General features: G+C 48.8%; 1 protein-coding gene across 4 annotated transcripts in view; it reads left to right on the forward strand.

The window, feature by feature from the left end:
* The window catches only part of LOC138966007 (putative defense protein Hdd11-like), a 19,683-nt gene extending 2,383 nt beyond the window's left edge, over positions 1 to 17,300 (forward strand). For all 4 annotated transcript variants that reach the window (XM_070338093.1, XM_070338094.1, XM_070338095.1 and 1 more), the window contains 4 exons: positions 256 to 505; positions 991 to 1,100; positions 13,356 to 13,456; positions 14,939 to 17,300. In XM_070338093.1, the coding sequence (XP_070194194.1) occupies positions 289 to 505; positions 991 to 1,100; positions 13,356 to 13,456; positions 14,939 to 15,314 (804 nt within the window). In that variant the 5' untranslated portion in view covers positions 256 to 288 and the 3' untranslated portion in view covers positions 15,315 to 17,300. The remainder of the gene's footprint in view (positions 1 to 255; positions 506 to 990; positions 1,101 to 13,355; positions 13,457 to 14,938) is intronic.
* The last annotated feature ends 200 nt before the right edge of the window (positions 17,301 to 17,500 follow it).

The raw sequence follows: 17,500 nt of genomic DNA on the forward strand, positions 1-17,500 counted from the left end.
GAGAGAGAGAGAGAGATTATTTTGTTGATTTATGAAACATGATTAAACGGTACTATGAGTTTAAGCCTTTTTTGGTTTAATGCGATGAAGTGTCCAGTGATCGTTAGTGCAATTATCCTTTTGGTATACTGAGCATGTTTTATATTTTTTTAGGTTGCGTTGCATGTTGTTTGATATTGTGAAATTATACACAACACAGTAATTTCTTGTTCGAGATCATAAAGTTGTCTAATGTCTTTCTCCTCTTATATGCAGATTTGAAACGTCGCAGCTACACCAGTAAACACTATGCCTAGCTCTAGCCAACTACTTACTGCCACGTTGACGGTTTTCATTGGTCTCCTGTCACGTGGCGGCCATGTTGCGCATGCGTATAGCGGTGGGGCGCCTGAGAGCGCGTGCGGAAGCATGGTCCCTTCTCACGGACAGCCTCCCCAGCAGGCCCCGTCTCCATACACGGTCAACGTGTCGTCTGGTCAGGTCTTGCCGTCAGCTACCGTCACAGGTACGTGTAGGTGTTGTGCAGGGTGTGGTGTCATCCACACATCTGTTGGACCTTTTGTGCGGGACACGAGCTTCCTTCGACTTGGACACTTACAAACATGTACAAGCACAACAAAATGATGTCCTATTGTACAGCCAAGCAGCTAATCATATACAATCTAAGACTGATACCAGCAACCCTCAATGATAACATTACAACACTCTTCACTGAAGGGAGCACACACTACGTCAGTGAAAGCGTGTCTGCTTTGTTTTATTTGAATGCTACCCTTACACACAGGTTTCCAAGCCACTTACCGAAACGTGTGTGTACTGCAGTGACAACCAGTCTAGATGAATGCACGGTTTTATGGCAACATCGTACTCTGGCCACTGTCATGTCGGCTCCGTCTTGTATACGTCTGTTTTTTTGTCTGCCTATCTGTCTGTGTGTCTATCTGTTACCACAACAGACGCTACACTAACCAGAGCGGGCCTGTGTTTTAGTGACAATCAGTGGCGACGACTTCAAAGGCTTCATGGCCTCAGCGTACTCCGGACAGCTTGCTGTGGGGAGCATGGTGGCGTTGACTGACCAGGCAAGAGTCGTGTGCAACGTGAGTATCCACAATCTTCATGCACGAGGTTCACTCACGCGTAGAGTTCAACACAATTAACGAATACAATAATTATGCACTATTCATATCATGTTTGGCATAGCGGATGTACTGTGACTGTGGTCACTTGATTCACCTTTCCATGATCATCTTCACTGCCATTGATAGCATCGATGTTGTCATCTTCTCACTGGTATAATTGGTGTCATAATCATCGTTCTGGTCCACCACCTCCTAATCGTCCTCCTCCTCCTTATCCACCTCTTCCTCCTCCGTCCTATTCTTCCTCCTCCTCTTCCTATTCTTCCTCCTCTTCCTTTTCCCCCCTCTTCTTCCTCTTCCTCCTCCTATTCTTCTTCCTCCTCCTCTTCTTCTTCCTCATCCTCTTCCTCCTTCTCCTCTTCCTATTCTTCCCCCTCCCCTTGCTCCTCCTAATCTTCCTCCTCCTCCTTATCCCCGTCTTCCACCTCCTATTCTTCTTCCTCCTCCTCTTCCTCCTCCTCTTCCTCCTTCTCCCCGTCTTCCTCCTCTTCCTTATCACCGTCTTCCTCCTCCTCCTTATCCCCTCTTCCTCCTCGATCCTCCTTATCCCCTCTTCCTTATCGCCGTCTTCCTCCTCTTCCTTATCCCCTCTTCCTTATCGCCGTCTTCCTCCTCTTCCTTATCCCCTCTTCCTCCTCGATCCTCCTTATCCCCTCTTCCTTATCGCCGTCTTCCTCCTCTTCCTTATCCCCTCTTCCTCCTCGATCCTCCTTATCCCCTCTTCCTTATCGCCGTCTTCCTCCTCTTCCTTATCCCCTCTTCCTCCTCGATCCTCCTTATCCCCTCTTCCTTATCCCCTCTTCCTCCTCGTTCCTCCTTATCCCCTCCTCCTTATCCCCTCTTCCTTATCGCCGTCTTCCTCCTCTTCCTTATCCCCGTCTTCCTCCTCTTCCCCCTCTTCCTTATCCCCGTCTTCCTCCTCTTCCCCCTCTTCCTTATCCCCGTCTTCCTCCTCTTCCCCCTCTTCCTTATCCCCGTCTTCCTCCTCTTCCCCCTCTTCCTTATCCCCTCTTCCTCCTCGTTCCTCCTTATCCCCTCCTCCTTATCCCCTCTTCCTTATCGCCGTCTTCCTCCTCTTCCCCCTCTTCCTTATCCCCGTCTTCCTCCTCTTCCCCCTCTTCCTTATCCCCGTCTTCCTCCTCTTCCCCCTCTTCCTTATCCCCGTCTTCCTCCTCTTCCCCCTCTTCCTTATCCCCGTCTTCCTCCTCTTCCCCCTCTTCCTTATCCCCGTCTTCCTCCTCTTCCCCCTCTTCCTTATCCCCGTCTTCCTCATCTTCCTCCTCCTTATCCCCCTCTTCCTCCTCTTCCTCCTCCTTATCCCCCTCTTTCTCCTCTTCCTCCTCCTTATCCCCCTCTTTCTCCTCTTCCTTCTCTTCCTCCTCCTCCTTATCCTCCTCTTCCTTATCCCACTCCTCCTTCTTATCCCCCTCTTCCTCCTCCTCCTTATCCCCCTCCTCATTTTCCTTATCACCCTCTTCCTCCCCCTCCTCCATATCCCCCTCCTCCTTATCCCCCTCTTCCTCTCCTCCATATCCCTCTCCTCCTTATCCCCCTCTTCCTCTCCTCCATATCCCCCTCCTCCTTATCGCCCTCTTCCTCTCCTCCTTATCGCCCTCTTCCTCTCCTCCATATCCCCCTCCTCCTTATCCCCCTCTTCCTCTCCTCCTTATCCCCCTCCTCCTCTCCTCCATATCCCCCTCCTCCTTATCGCCCTCTTCCTCTCCTCCATATCCCCCTCCTCCTTATCCCCCTCTTCCTCTCCTCCTTATCCCCCTCCTCCTCTCCTCCATATCCCCCTCCTCCTTATCCCCCTCTTCCTCCTCCTCCTTATCCCCCTCTTCCTTCTCCTCGTTATCCCCCTCCTCCTTATCCCCCTCTTCCTCCTTATCCCCCTCTTCTTCCTCCTCCTCCTTATCCCCCTCCTCCTCCTTATCCCCTCTTCCTCCTCCTCCTCCTTATCCTTATCCCCCTCTTCCTCCTCCTCCTCCGCCTTATCCCCCTCCTCCTCCTTATCCCCCTCTTCTTCCTCCTCCTCCTTATCCCGCTCTTCCTCCTCCTCCTCCGCCTTATCCCCCTCCTCCTCCTTATCCCCCTCTTCTTCCTCCTCCTCCTTATCCCCCTCTTCCTCCTTATCCCCCTCTTCTTCCTCCTCCTCCTTATCCCCCTCTTCCTCCTTATCCCCCTCTTCCTCCTCCTCCTCCGCCTTATCCGCCTCCTCCTCCTTATCCCCCTCTTCTTCCTCCTCCGCCTTATCCCCCTCCTCCTCCTTATCCCCCTCTTCTTCCTCCTCCTCCTTATCCCCTCTTCCTCCTTATCCCCCTCTTCCTCCTCCTCCTCCGCCTTATCCGCCTCCTCCTCCTTATCCCCCTCTTCCTCCTTATCTTCCTCTTCCTCCTTATCCCCCTCTTCCTCCTTATCTTCCTCTTCCTCCTTATCCCCCTCTTCCTCCTTATCCCCCTCTTCCTCCTTATCTTCCTCTTCCTCCTTATCCCCCTCTTCCTCCTTATCTTCCTCCTCCTCCTTATCCCCCTCTTCCTCCTTATCCCCCTCTTCCTCCTCCTCCTCCGCCTTATCCGCCTCCTCCTCCTTATCCCCCTCTTCCTCCTTATCTTCCTCTTCCTCCTTATCCCCCTCTTCCTCCTTATCTTCCTCTTCCTCCTTATCCCCCTCTTCCTCCTTATCCCCCTCTTCCTCCTTATCCCCCTCTTCCTCCTTATCTTCCTCTTCCTCCTTATCCCCCTCTTCCTCCTTATCTTCCTCTTCCTCCTTATCCCCCTCTTCCTCCTCCTCCTCCGCCTTATCCGCCTCCTCCTCCTTATCCCCCTCTTCCTCCTTATCTTCCTCTTCCTCCTTATCCCCCTCTTCCTCCTTATCTTCCTCTTCCTCCTTATCCCCCTCTTCCTCCTTATCCCCCTCTTCCTCCTTATCTTCCTCTTCCTCCTTATCCCCCTCTTCCTCCTTATCCCCCTCTTCCTCCTTATCTTCCTCTTCCTCCTTATCCCCCTCTTCCTCCTTATCCCCCTCTTCCTCCTTATCCCCCTCTTCCTCCTTATCTTCCTCTTCCTCCTTATCCCCCTCTTCCTCCTTATCTTCCTCTTCCTCCTTATCCCCCTCTTCCTCCTCCTCCTCCGCCTTATCCGCCTCCTCCTCCTTATCCCCCTCTTCCTCCTTATCTTCCTCTTCCTCCTTATCCCCCTCTTCCTCCTTATCTTCCTCTTCCTCCTTATCCCCCTCTTCCTCCTTATCCCCCTCTTCCTCCTTATCTTCCTCTTCCTCCTTATCCCCCTCTTCCTCCTTATCTTCCTCCTCCTCCTTATCCCCCTCTTCCTCCTTATCCCCCTCTTCCTCCTCCTCCTCCGCCTTATCCGCCTCCTCCTCCTTATCCCCCTCTTCCTCCTTATCTTCCTCTTCCTCCTTATCCCCCTCTTCCTCCTTATCCCCCTCTTCCTCCTTATCCCCCTCTTCCTCCTTATCCCCCTCTTCCTCCTTATCTTCCTCTTCCTCCTTATCCCCCTCTTCCTCCTTATCCCCCTCTTCCTCCTTATCTTCCTCTTCCTCCTTATCCCCCTCTTCCTCCTTATCCCCCTCTTCCTCCTTATCTTCCTCTTCCTCCTTATCCCCCTCTTCCTCCTTATCTTCCTCTTCCTCCTTATCCCCCTCTTCCTCCTTATCTTCCTCTTCCTCCTTATCCCCCTCTTCCTCCTTATCTTCCTCTTCCTCCTTATCCCCCTCTTCCTCCTTATCTTCCTCCTCCTCCTTATCCCCCTCTTCCTCCTTATCCCCCTCTTCCTCCTTATCCCCCTCTTCCTCCTTATCCCCCTCTTCCTCCTTATCCCCCTCTTCCTCCTTATCCCCCTCTTCCTCCTTATCCCCCTCTTCCTCCTTATCTTCCTCTTCCTCCTTATCTTCCTCTTCCTCCTTATCCCCCTCTTCCTCCTTATCCCCCTCTTCCTCCTTATCTTCCTCTTCCTCCTTATCTTCCTCTTCCTCCTTATCTTCCTCTTCCTCCTTATCCCCCTCTTCCTCCTTATCCCCCTCTTCCTCCTTATCCCCCTCTTCCTCCTTATCTTCCTCTTCCTCCTTATCCCCCTCTTCCTCCTTATCTTCCTCTTCCTCCTTATCCCCCTCTTCCTCCTTATCTTCCTCTTCCTCCTTATCCCCCTCTTCCTCCTTATCCCCCTCTTCCTCCTTATCTTCCTCTTCCTCCTTATCCCCCTCTTCCTCCTTATCTTCCTCTTCCTCCTTATCCCCCTCTTCCTCCTTATCCCCCTCTTCCTCCTTATCTTCCTCTTCCTCCTTATCCCCCTCTTCCTCCTTATCTTCCTCCTCCTCCTTATCCCCCTCTTCCTCCTTATCCCCCTCTTCCTCCTCCTCCTCCGCCTTATCCGCCTCCTCCTCCTTATCCCCCTCTTCCTCCTTATCTTCCTCTTCCTCCTCCTCCTCCGCCTTATCCGCCTCCTCCTCCTTATCCCCCTCTTCCTCCTTATCTTCCTCTTCCTCCTCCTCCTCCGCCTTATCCCCCTCCTCCTCCTTATCCCCCTCTTCTTCCTCCTCCTCCTTATCCCCCTCTTCCTCCTTATCCCCCTCTTCCTCCTCCTCCTCCGCCTTATCCGCCTCCTCCTCCTTATCCCCCTCTTCCTCCTTATCTTCCTCTTCCTCCTTATCCCCCTCTTCCTCCTTATCTTCCTCTTCCTCCTTATCCCCCTCTTCCTCCTTATCCCCCTCTTCCTCCTTATCTTCCTCTTCCTCCTTATCCCCCTCTTCCTCCTTATCTTCCTCCTCCTCCTTATCCCCCTCTTCCTCCTTATCCCCCTCTTCCTCCTCCTCCTCCGCCTTATCCGCCTCCTCCTCCTTATCCCCCTCTTCCTCCTTATCTTCCTCTTCCTCCTTATCCCCCTCTTCCTCCTTATCTTCCTCTTCCTCCTTATCCCCCTCTTCCTCCTTATCCCCCTCTTCCTCCTTATCCCCCTCTTCCTCCTTATCTTCCTCTTCCTCCTTATCCCCCTCTTCCTCCTTATCTTCCTCTTCCTCCTTATCCCCCTCTTCCTCCTCCTCCTCCGCCTTATCCGCCTCCTCCTCCTTATCCCCCTCTTCCTCCTTATCTTCCTCTTCCTCCTTATCCCCCTCTTCCTCCTTATCTTCCTCTTCCTCCTTATCCCCCTCTTCCTCCTTATCCCCCTCTTCCTCCTTATCTTCCTCTTCCTCCTTATCCCCCTCTTCCTCCTTATCCCCCTCTTCCTCCTTATCTTCCTCTTCCTCCTTATCCCCCTCTTCCTCCTTATCCCCCTCTTCCTCCTTATCCCCCTCTTCCTCCTTATCTTCCTCTTCCTCCTTATCCCCCTCTTCCTCCTTATCTTCCTCTTCCTCCTTATCCCCCTCTTCCTCCTCCTCCTCCGCCTTATCCGCCTCCTCCTCCTTATCCCCCTCTTCCTCCTTATCTTCCTCTTCCTCCTTATCCCCCTCTTCCTCCTTATCTTCCTCTTCCTCCTTATCCCCCTCTTCCTCCTTATCCCCCTCTTCCTCCTTATCTTCCTCTTCCTCCTTATCCCCCTCTTCCTCCTTATCTTCCTCCTCCTCCTTATCCCCCTCTTCCTCCTTATCCCCCTCTTCCTCCTCCTCCTCCGCCTTATCCGCCTCCTCCTCCTTATCCCCCTCTTCCTCCTTATCTTCCTCTTCCTCCTTATCCCCCTCTTCCTCCTTATCTTCCTCTTCCTCCTTATCCCCCTCTTCCTCCTTATCCCCCTCTTCCTCCTTATCTTCCTCTTCCTCCTTATCCCCCTCTTCCTCCTTATCTTCCTCCTCCTCCTTATCCCCCTCTTCCTCCTTATCCCCCTCTTCCTCCTCCTCCTCCGCCTTATCCGCCTCCTCCTCCTTATCCCCCTCTTCCTCCTTATCTTCCTCTTCCTCCTTATCCCCCTCTTCCTCCTTATCCCCCTCTTCCTCCTTATCCCCCTCTTCCTCCTTATCCCCCTCTTCCTCCTTATCCCCCTCTTCCTCCTTATCTTCCTCTTCCTCCTTATCCCCCTCTTCCTCCTTATCCCCCTCTTCCTCCTTATCTTCCTCTTCCTCCTTATCCCCCTCTTCCTCCTTATCCCCCTCTTCCTCCTTATCTTCCTCTTCCTCCTTATCCCCCTCTTCCTCCTTATCTTCCTCTTCCTCCTTATCCCCCTCTTCCTCCTTATCTTCCTCTTCCTCCTTATCCCCCTCTTCCTCCTTATCTTCCTCTTCCTCCTTATCCCCCTCTTCCTCCTTATCTTCCTCCTCCTCCTTATCCCCCTCTTCCTCCTTATCCCCCTCTTCCTCCTTATCCCCCTCTTCCTCCTTATCCCCCTCTTCCTCCTTATCCCCCTCTTCCTCCTTATCCCCCTCTTCCTCCTTATCTTCCTCTTCCTCCTTATCTTCCTCTTCCTCCTTATCCCCCTCTTCCTCCTTATCCCCCTCTTCCTCCTTATCTTCCTCTTCCTCCTTATCTTCCTCTTCCTCCTTATCTTCCTCTTCCTCCTTATCCCCCTCTTCCTCCTTATCCCCCTCTTCCTCCTTATCCCCCTCTTCCTCCTTATCTTCCTCTTCCTCCTTATCCCCCTCTTCCTCCTTATCTTCCTCTTCCTCCTTATCCCCCTCTTCCTCCTTATCCCCCTCTTCCTCCTTATCCCCCTCTTCCTCCTTATCCCCCTCTTCCTCCTTATCTTCCTCTTCCTCCTTATCCCCCTCTTCCTCCTTATCCCCCTCTTCCTCCTTATCCCCCTCTTCCTCCTTATCCCCCTCTTCCTCCTTATCCCCCTCTTCCTCCTTATCCCCCTCTTCCTCCTTATCCCCCTCTTCCTCCTTATCTTCCTCTTCCTCCTTATCCCCCTCTTCCTCCTTATCCCCCTCTTCCTCCTTATCTTCCTCTTCCTCCTTATCTTCCTCTTCCTCCTTATCTTCCTCCTCCGCCTTATCCGCCTCCTCCTCCTTATCCCCCTCTTCCTCCTTATCTTCCTCTTCCTCCTTATCCCCCTCTTCCTCCTTATCTTCCTCTTCCTCCTTATCCCCCTCTTCCTCCTTATCCCCCTCTTCCTCCTTATCTTCCTCTTCCTCCTTATCCCCCTCTTCCTCCTTATCCCCCTCTTCCTCCTTATCTTCCTCTTCCTCCTTATCCCCCTCTTCCTCCTTATCCCCCTCTTCCTCCTTATCCCCCTCTTCCTCCTTATCTTCCTCTTCCTCCTTATCCCCCTCTTCCTCCTTATCTTCCTCTTCCTCCTTATCCCCCTCTTCCTCCTCCTCCTCCGCCTTATCCGCCTCCTCCTCCTTATCCCCCTCTTCCTCCTTATCTTCCTCTTCCTCCTTATCCCCCTCTTCCTCCTTATCTTCCTCTTCCTCCTTATCCCCTTCTTCCTCCTTATCCCCCTCTTCCTCCTTATCTTCCTCTTCCTCCTTATCCCCCTCTTCCTCCTTATCTTCCTCCTCCTCCTTATCCCCCTCTTCCTCCTTATCCCCCTCTTCCTCCTCCTCCTCCGCCTTATCCGCCTCCTCCTCCTTATCCCCCTCTTCCTCCTTATCTTCCTCTTCCTCCTTATCCCCCTCTTCCTCCTTATCCCCCTCTTCCTCCTTATCCCCCTCTTCCTCCTTATCCCCCTCTTCCTCCTTATCCCCCTCTTCCTCCTTATCCCCCTCTTCCTCCTTATCTTCCTCTTCCTCCTTATCCCCCTCTTCCTCCTTATCCCCCTCTTCCTCCTTATCTTCCTCTTCCTCCTTATCCCCCTCTTCCTCCTTATCCCCCTCTTCCTCCTTATCTTCCTCTTCCTCCTTATCCCCCTCTTCCTCCTTATCTTCCTCTTCCTCCTTATCCCCCTCTTCCTCCTTATCTTCCTCTTCCTCCTTATCCCCCTCTTCCTCCTTATCTTCCTCCTCCTCCTTATCCCCCTCTTCCTCCTTATCTTCCTCCTCCTCCTTATCCCCCTCTTCCTCCTTATCCCCCTCTTCCTCCTTATCCCCCTCTTCCTCCTTATCCCCCTCTTCCTCCTTATCCCCCTCTTCCTCCTTATCCCCCTCTTCCTCCTTATCCCCCTCTTCCTCCTTATCTTCCTCTTCCTCCTTATCTTCCTCTTCCTCCTTATCCCCCTCTTCCTCCTTATCTTCCTCTTCCTCCTTATCTTCCTCTTCCTCCTTATCCCCCTCTTCCTCCTTATCCCCCTCTTCCTCCTTATCTTCCTCTTCCTCCTTATCTTCCTCTTCCTCCTTATCCCCCTCTTCCTCCTTATCTTCCTCTTCCTCCTTATCCCCCTCTTCCTCCTTATCTTCCTCTTCCTCCTTATCCCCCTCTTCCTCCTTATCCCCCTCTTCCTCCTTATCTTCCTCTTCCTCCTTATCCCCCTCTTCCTCCTTATCTTCCTCCTCCTCCTTATCCCCCTCTTCCTCCTTATCCCCCTCTTCCTCCTCCTCCTCCGCCTTATCCGCCTCCTCCTCCTTATCCCCCTCTTCCTCCTTATCTTCCTCTTCCTCCTCCTCCTCCGCCTTATCCGCCTCCTCCTCCTTATCCCCCTCTTCCTCCTTATCTTCCTCTTCCTCCTCCTCCTCCGCCTTATCCCCCTCCTCCTCCTTATCCCCCTCTTCTTCCTCCTCCTCCTTATCCCCCTCTTCCTCCTTATCCCCCTCTTCCTCCTCCTCCTCCGCCTTATCCGCCTCCTCCTCCTTATCCCCCTCTTCCTCCTTATCTTCCTCTTCCTCCTTATCCCCCTCTTCCTCCTTATCTTCCTCTTCCTCCTTATCCCCCTCTTCCTCCTTATCCCCCTCTTCCTCCTTATCTTCCTCTTCCTCCTTATCCCCCTCTTCCTCCTTATCTTCCTCCTCCTCCTTATCCCCCTCTTCCTCCTTATCCCCCTCTTCCTCCTCCTCCTCCGCCTTATCCGCCTCCTCCTCCTTATCCCCCTCTTCCTCCTTATCTTCCTCTTCCTCCTTATCCCCCTCTTCCTCCTTATCTTCCTCTTCCTCCTTATCCCCCTCTTCCTCCTTATCCCCCTCTTCCTCCTTATCCCCCTCTTCCTCCTTATCTTCCTCTTCCTCCTTATCCCCCTCTTCCTCCTTATCTTCCTCTTCCTCCTTATCCCCCTCTTCCTCCTCCTCCTCCGCCTTATCCGCCTCCTCCTCCTTATCCCCCTCTTCCTCCTTATCTTCCTCTTCCTCCTTATCCCCCTCTTCCTCCTTATCTTCCTCTTCCTCCTTATCCCCCTCTTCCTCCTTATCCCCCTCTTCCTCCTTATCTTCCTCTTCCTCCTTATCCCCCTCTTCCTCCTTATCCCCCTCTTCCTCCTTATCCCCCTCTTCCTCCTTATCCCCCTCTTCCTCCTTATCTCCCTCTTCCTCCTTATCCCCCTCTTCCTCCTTATCTTCCTCTTCCTCCTTATCTTCCTCTTCCTCCTTATCCCCCTCTTCCTCCTTATCCCCCTCTTCCTCCTTATCTTCCTCTTCCTCCTTATCTTCCTCTTCCTCCTTATCTTCCTCTTCCTCCTTATCCCCCTCTTCCTCCTTATCCCCCTCTTCCTCCTTATCCCCCTCTTCCTCCTTATCTTCCTCTTCCTCCTTATCCCCCTCTTCCTCCTTATCTTCCTCTTCCTCCTTATCCCCCTCTTCCTCCTTATCCCCCTCTTCCTCCTTATCCCCCTCTTCCTCCTTATCCCCCTCTTCCTCCTTATCTTCCTCTTCCTCCTTATCCCCCTCTTCCTCCTTATCCCCCTCTTCCTCCTTATCCCCCTCTTCCTCCTTATCCCCCTCTTCCTCCTTATCCCCCTCTTCCTCCTTATCCCCCTCTTCCTCCTTATCCCCCTCTTCCTCCTTATCTTCCTCTTCCTCCTTATCCCCCTCTTCCTCCTTATCCCCCTCTTCCTCCTTATCTTCCTCTTCCTCCTTATCTTCCTCTTCCTCCTTATCTCCCTCTTCCTCCTTATCCCCCTCTTCCTCCTTATCCCCCTCTTCCTCCTTATCCCCCTCTTCCTCCTTATCTTCCTCTTCCTCCTTATCCCCCTCTTCCTCCTTATCTTCCTCTTCCTCCTTATCCCCCTCTTCCTCCTTATCCCCCTCTTCCTCCTTATCTCCCTCTTCCTCCTTATCCCCCTCTTCCTCCTTATCTTCCTCTTCCTCCTTATCCCCCTCTTCCTCCTTATCTCCCTCTTCCTCCTTATCCCCCTCTTCCTCCTTATCCTCCTCTTCCTCCTTATCCCCCTCTTCCTCCTTATCCCCCTCTTCCTCCTTATCTTCCTCTTCCTCCTTATCTCCCTCTTCCTCCTTATCCCCCTCTTCCTCCTTATCCCCCTCTTCCTCCTTATCCCCCTCTTCCTCCTTATCTTCCTCTTCCTCCTTATCTCCCTCTTCCTCCTTATCCCCCTCTTCCTCCTTATCCCCCTCTTCCTCCTTATCCCCCTCTTCCTCCTTATCCCCCTCTTCCTCCTTATCCCCCTCTTCCTCCTTATCCCCCTCTTCCTCCTTATCTTCCTCTTCCTCCTTATCTTCCTCTTCCTCCTTATCTTCCTCTTCCTCCTTATCTTCCTCTTCCTCCTTATCTTCCTCTTCCTCCTTATCTTCCTCTTCCTCCTTATCCCCCTCTTCCTCCTTATCTTCCTCTTCCTCCTTATCTTCCTCTTCCTCCTTATCCCCCTCTTCCTCCTTATCCCCCTCTTCCTCCTTATCCCCCTCTTCCTCCTTATCCCCCTCTTCCTCCTTATCTTCCTCTTCCTCCTTATCCCCCTCTTCCTCCTTATCTTCCTCTTCCTCCTTATCCCCCTCTTCCCCCTTATCCCCCTCTTCCTCCTTATCTTCCTCTTCCTCCTTATCTTCCTCTTCCTCCTTATCCCCCTCTTCCTCCTTATCCCCCTCTTCCTCCTTATCTTCCTCTTCCTCCTTATCCCCCTCTTCCTCCTTATCTTCCTCTTCCTCCTTATCCCCCTCTTCCTCCTTATCCCCCTCTTTCTCCTTATCCCCCTCTTCCTCCTTATCCCCCTCTTCCTCCTTATCCCCCTCTTCCTCCTTATCCCCCTCTTCCTCCTTATCTCCCTCTTCCTCCTTATCCCCCTCTTCCTCCTTATCTTCCTCTTCCTCCTTATCTCCCTCTTCCTCCTTATCCCCCTCTTCCTCCTTATCCCCCTCTTCCTCCTTATCTTCCTCTTCCTCCTTATCCCCCTCTTTCTCCTTATCCCCCTCTTCCTGATGTTGCTGATCCCTGTGCTGTTACGTACTCGGAGGGTACTCGGACCTCACCTTCTACGTAATGAACCAGATCAAGGATGAATTTTGTTTCTAAAAAAAATTCTATTACACCACTATTACAAATTCGAACACAAAACACACAAGATGTATTTGAAAGTTTATAAATTCAAAATTTTATTCATGTTGTTTGCTTCCGAGGTCGACGGATTGTTATTCACTCTTGTATCGGTTTTGCGTTCTAGATCTACCGGTTACTCAACTTGAAGCCCGAAGCGACGATATAGATGATCGAAGAGTTATGCGATCCAGGCTGGCTTATTGTTGAACAGCTCTTGAAACATCAGACGGAACTTGAAAGTTGACCGCAGAATCTTGCATCTTGAATCTTGAATTCGAAACTTGAACTTGAAACTTGAAACACCAACGTATCTGCCGAAATAACAACAAGTCTCAGAACTGGGAATTACTCTGTCATTATACAAACCATTTCCCCTGAGACCTGTGTGATGGAAACACATCTTGTTATTCAAACGAAGGCTCGACTATATCATTCATTATAGCACTTTATAAACAACTAATTATCCACACTCATCCATCATGCTGCTCAACATTCATACAATGTACTGCGTTTGGTCTACAGTGATTACATAGAATCTTGGTATTCGATCAAACTTGTGACACTGTGACCAATGCAGCGCTCATAAAAACTATTTTGATAACCTTGGGGAAATCAACTTGGATCTGAATAAATCATATTTACCGAAAATACGTTTCCCACCCGCAACGGCTAACGTCCCATGCTACCGATAGCAGACACCTCCCCAGCCATCCCGTCACTGACAGGGCATCTCGCTGCGGGTTTCTTGAGCCTCCTCCGCTCGCCCCCGACGATGACCGTTGTCCTCAGACGTTTTGTTTAAACATTCTTGCATTCTTGTCCATCAGTCACAAACAATACATGAATGACTAAGCTGCAGTGCGTGTCCACCAGTCACAAACAATACATAAATGACTAAGCTGCAGTGTGTTCACCAGGGTGGGTCCATCACACAGACGGGGCCGACACCCAAGTCCTCAATGACCTTCCAGTGGACAGCACCCAGCGACCTGTCTCCAGGCGCCCAGGTCAATATTGTGTGAGTCACGAGTCCTCGAGCCCTAAGCTTTTGTATTCTTTGTCGGGGTTTTGTCTGTCATGTTATTTGTTTTCTCGCTCTTTTCGTTTTCGTTGTCTTTAAATTGACAATGCTCTTGGTTAAAAGACACTCTGGTCAATGTTGAGTGAGTCACGATCTCACGTGCTTTATGCTGTTGTATTTCTTCGTGAAGGCTCGTCTGCAATGTTTTATGCCTTGTCTTTCCTGGTTCGCTGTCTTTGAATTTGGTGTGCTTCTAGTTTGCAGTTGCTGGCGGCTAACGTTGAAACAGAATTGAATAAGCTTCTTCCCGTCTATTGCGCCTGCAATGTTGGATGGATTTGTTTGTCGTAACCAGTGTTCCCCTTGTCTCTTTCTTCTTTTGAATGACCCTGTTTACATTTAGTCAAGTTTTGACTAAATGTTTTAATATAGAAGGGGGAATCGAGACGAGGGTCGTGGTGTATGTCTGTGTGTGTGTGTGTGTGTGTGTGTGTGTGTGTGTGTGTGTGTGTGTGTGTGTGTGTGTGTGTGTGTGTGTGTGTGTGTGTGTGTGTGTGTGTGTGTGTGTGTGTGTGTGTGCGTGTGTGTATGTGTGTGTGTATGTAGTGCGGTTCAGAGTAAACTACTTGACCGATCTTTATGAAACTTTCCATGAGAGTTCCGGGGGATGATATCCCCAGAAGTTTTTTTGTTATTTTTGATGACGTCATATCTGCCTTTTTGTAAAAGTTGAGGCGGCACTGTCAATAAAACCCTAACCCTAACCTTAACTTGGAGGCTTAGAAATTAATTAATTAGTTTGGTCATAAAATATCTGAAAATTGTAATTAAAAATAATTTTTTTATAAAACGATCCAAAAACAATTTCATCTTATTTTTCATCATTTTCGGATTCGAAAAACATATAAATATGTTATATTCGGATTAAAAACAAGCTTTGAAAATTATTATGAAATTATGAATGACTAAAATAAAATTTTCGAAATCGATTTAAAAACAATTTCATCTTATTCCTTGTCGGTTCCTGATTCCAAAAACATATAGATATGATATGTTTGGATTAAAAACACGCTCAGAAAGTTAAGAAGAATAGAGATACAGAAAAGCGTGCTATCCTGCTCAGCGCAACCACTACCGCGCTATTCTGGCTTGTCAATTTAACTGCCTTTGCCACGAGTGGTGGACCGACGATGCTACGAGTATGCGGTTTTGCTAAAAAAAAAAATCCAGTGCTTTCGGTTTTATTTTGTCAGTTCGACAGCTTGAGTAAATGTTGAATTTTCGCCTTATGCGACTTGTTTCCTTTGCTATCTTTGACATGTCTATACTGTGTGATGTCTTGCATGTATCTGATTTGTTTGTTTGTTTGTTTGTTTGTTTGTTTGTTTATCAATTTGTTTGTTTGTTTGTTTTGCAAAAAAGTGCCTTTCTTCTCATCAGTATCACTTCAAACATAAGTTTTCTTTGATGTTTTCCAAGGGCCACCATTGTGAAGGAACGGGTGATATTCTGGACGGACGTGTTGCCAGCAGAACCCCTGGTATACGTCGTAACGCCACCAGACCTGCCACCGGTGGGAGGTACAAGTACCAGCACGACTACAAACGATCCCGGGGGCGTGCTGCCAACTCCGGGAACAGCCTTTCCGCCCACGTCCCCGGCAACCACTACAGTTGCACCATTGGGCACACAGCGAAAACAGGATGTGACTAGTCCTATGACAGGGAATCCTGGGGAAAAGAATCAGGCTGTGACTAGTCCTATGACAGGGAATCCTGGGGAAAAGAATCAGGTGACAGACTGGCTCAGCATGACTTGTGTTTCTTTCCTTATTGCTTTTTTGGAAGTCTTTTAGACAGGGACGTTACCATGAGAGTCGCTTAACTCTCACTGACTCTAACTACACCTGTCGTATGCATTTAGAGCGCTTACGTCCCTTTGTTTTTCACATCTTTTAAAAAGAGACCGACTGACTTTACGTGTGAGAGTTGGGTAATTTAATTTCATTCTTCATCACTTCCTGACGAAGTGTGGGGTGGGCTTGTTTGCTTTTTTGATGGTTTTGTCTTTGTTTTTTACATTTAGTCAAGTTTTGACTAAATGTTTTAACGTAGAGGGGGAAATCGAGACGAGGGTCATGGTGTATGTGTGTGTGTGTGTGTGTGTGTGTGTGTGTGTGTGTGTGTGTGTGTGTGTGTGTGTGTGTGTGTGTGTGTGTGTGTGTGTCTGTCTGTCTGTCTGTCTGTGTGTGTAGAGCGATTCAGACTAAACTACTGGACCGATCTTTTTGAAATTTGACATGAGAGTTCCTGGGTATGATATCCTCACACTTTTTTTCATTTTTTTGATAAATGTCTTTGATGACGTCATATCCGGCTTTTCGTGAAAGTTGAGGCGGCACTGTCACGCTCTCATTTTTCCACCAAATTGGTTGAAATTTTGGTCAGGTAATCTTCGACGAAGCCCGGACTTCGGTATTGCATTTCAGCTTGGTGGCCTAAAAATTAATTAATGACTTTGGTCATTAAAAATCTGAAAATTGTAAAAAAAATATTGTTTTTATAAAACGATCCAAATTTACGTTCATCTTATTTCCATCGTTTGCTGATTCCAAATACATATAAATATGTTATATTTGGATTAACAACAAGCTCTGAAAATTAAATATATAAAAATTATTATCACAATTTTTTTTCGAAATCAATTTAAAAACACTTTCATCTTATTCCTTGTCGGTTCCTGATTCCAAAAACATATAGATATGATATGTTTGGATTAAAAACACGCTCAGAAAGTTAAAACGAAGAGAGGTACAGAAAAGCGTGCTATCCTTCTCAGCGCAACGAATAACCCGCTCTTCTTGTCAATTTCACTGGCACTGCCTTTGCCACGGGCGGTGGACTGACGATGCTACGAGTATACGGTCTTGCTGCGTTGCGTTGCGCTTGCGTTCAGTTTCATCTTGGACCTAATATTAGGTCCAAGGTTTCATTCTGTGAGTTCGACAGCTACTTGACTAAATGTTGTATTTTGGCCTTACGCGACTTGTTATTGTTACACTTAGTCAAGTTTTGACTAAATGTTTTAACATAGAGGGGGAATCGAAACGAGGGTCGTGGTGTATGCATGTGTGTGTGTGTGTGCGTGCGTGTAGAGCGATTCAGACCAAAGTACTGGACCGATCTTTATGAAATTTCACATGAGAGTTCCTGGGTATGATATCCCCGAACATTTTTATTTTTCGATAAATATCTTTGATGACGTCATATCCGGCTTTTTGTAAAAGTTGAGGCGGCTTTGTCACACCCTCATTTTTCAATCAAACTGATTGAAATTTTGGCCAATCAATCTTCGACGAAGGCCGGACTTAGGTATTGCATTTCAGCTTGGTGGCTTAAACATTAATTAATGACTTTGGTCATTAAAAATCTAAAAAATTGTAAAAAAAAAAAAAAAATTTTTTTATAAAACGATCCAAATTTACGTTCATCTTATTCTTCATCATTTTCTGATTTTAAAAACATATAAATATGTTATATTTGGATTAAAAACAAGCTCTAAAAAATTAAACATATAAAAATTATGATCAAAATTAAATTGTCCAAATCAATTTAAAGACACTTTCATCTTATTCCTTGTCGGTTCCTGATTCCAAAAACATATAGATATGATATGTTTGGATTAAAAACACGCTCAGAAAGTTAAAACGAAGAGTGGTACAGAAAAGCGTGCTATCCTTCTCAGCGCAACTACTACCCCGCTCTTCTTGTCAATTTCACTGCCTTTGTCATGAGCGGTGGACTGACGATGCTAAGAGTATACGGTCTTGCTGAAAAATTGCAATGCGTTCAGTTTCATTCTGTGAGTTCGACAGCTACTTGACTAAATGTTGTATTTTCGCCTTACGCGACTTGTCTGGTATTTTTGTTTTAACTATGTAAAAGACACTAGCCTGTTTTGGAAATAAATTCTTAAAACAATTCCTACTCACCACAGAGAGCAGTTGGAGTGTTGATTTTGGGTATGTGAACAAGTGCAGGG

Source organism: Littorina saxatilis, linkage group LG5, assembly GCF_037325665.1.
Source record: "Littorina saxatilis isolate snail1 linkage group LG5, US_GU_Lsax_2.0, whole genome shotgun sequence".
NCBI classification, from domain to species: domain Eukaryota; kingdom Metazoa; phylum Mollusca; class Gastropoda; order Littorinimorpha; family Littorinidae; genus Littorina; species Littorina saxatilis.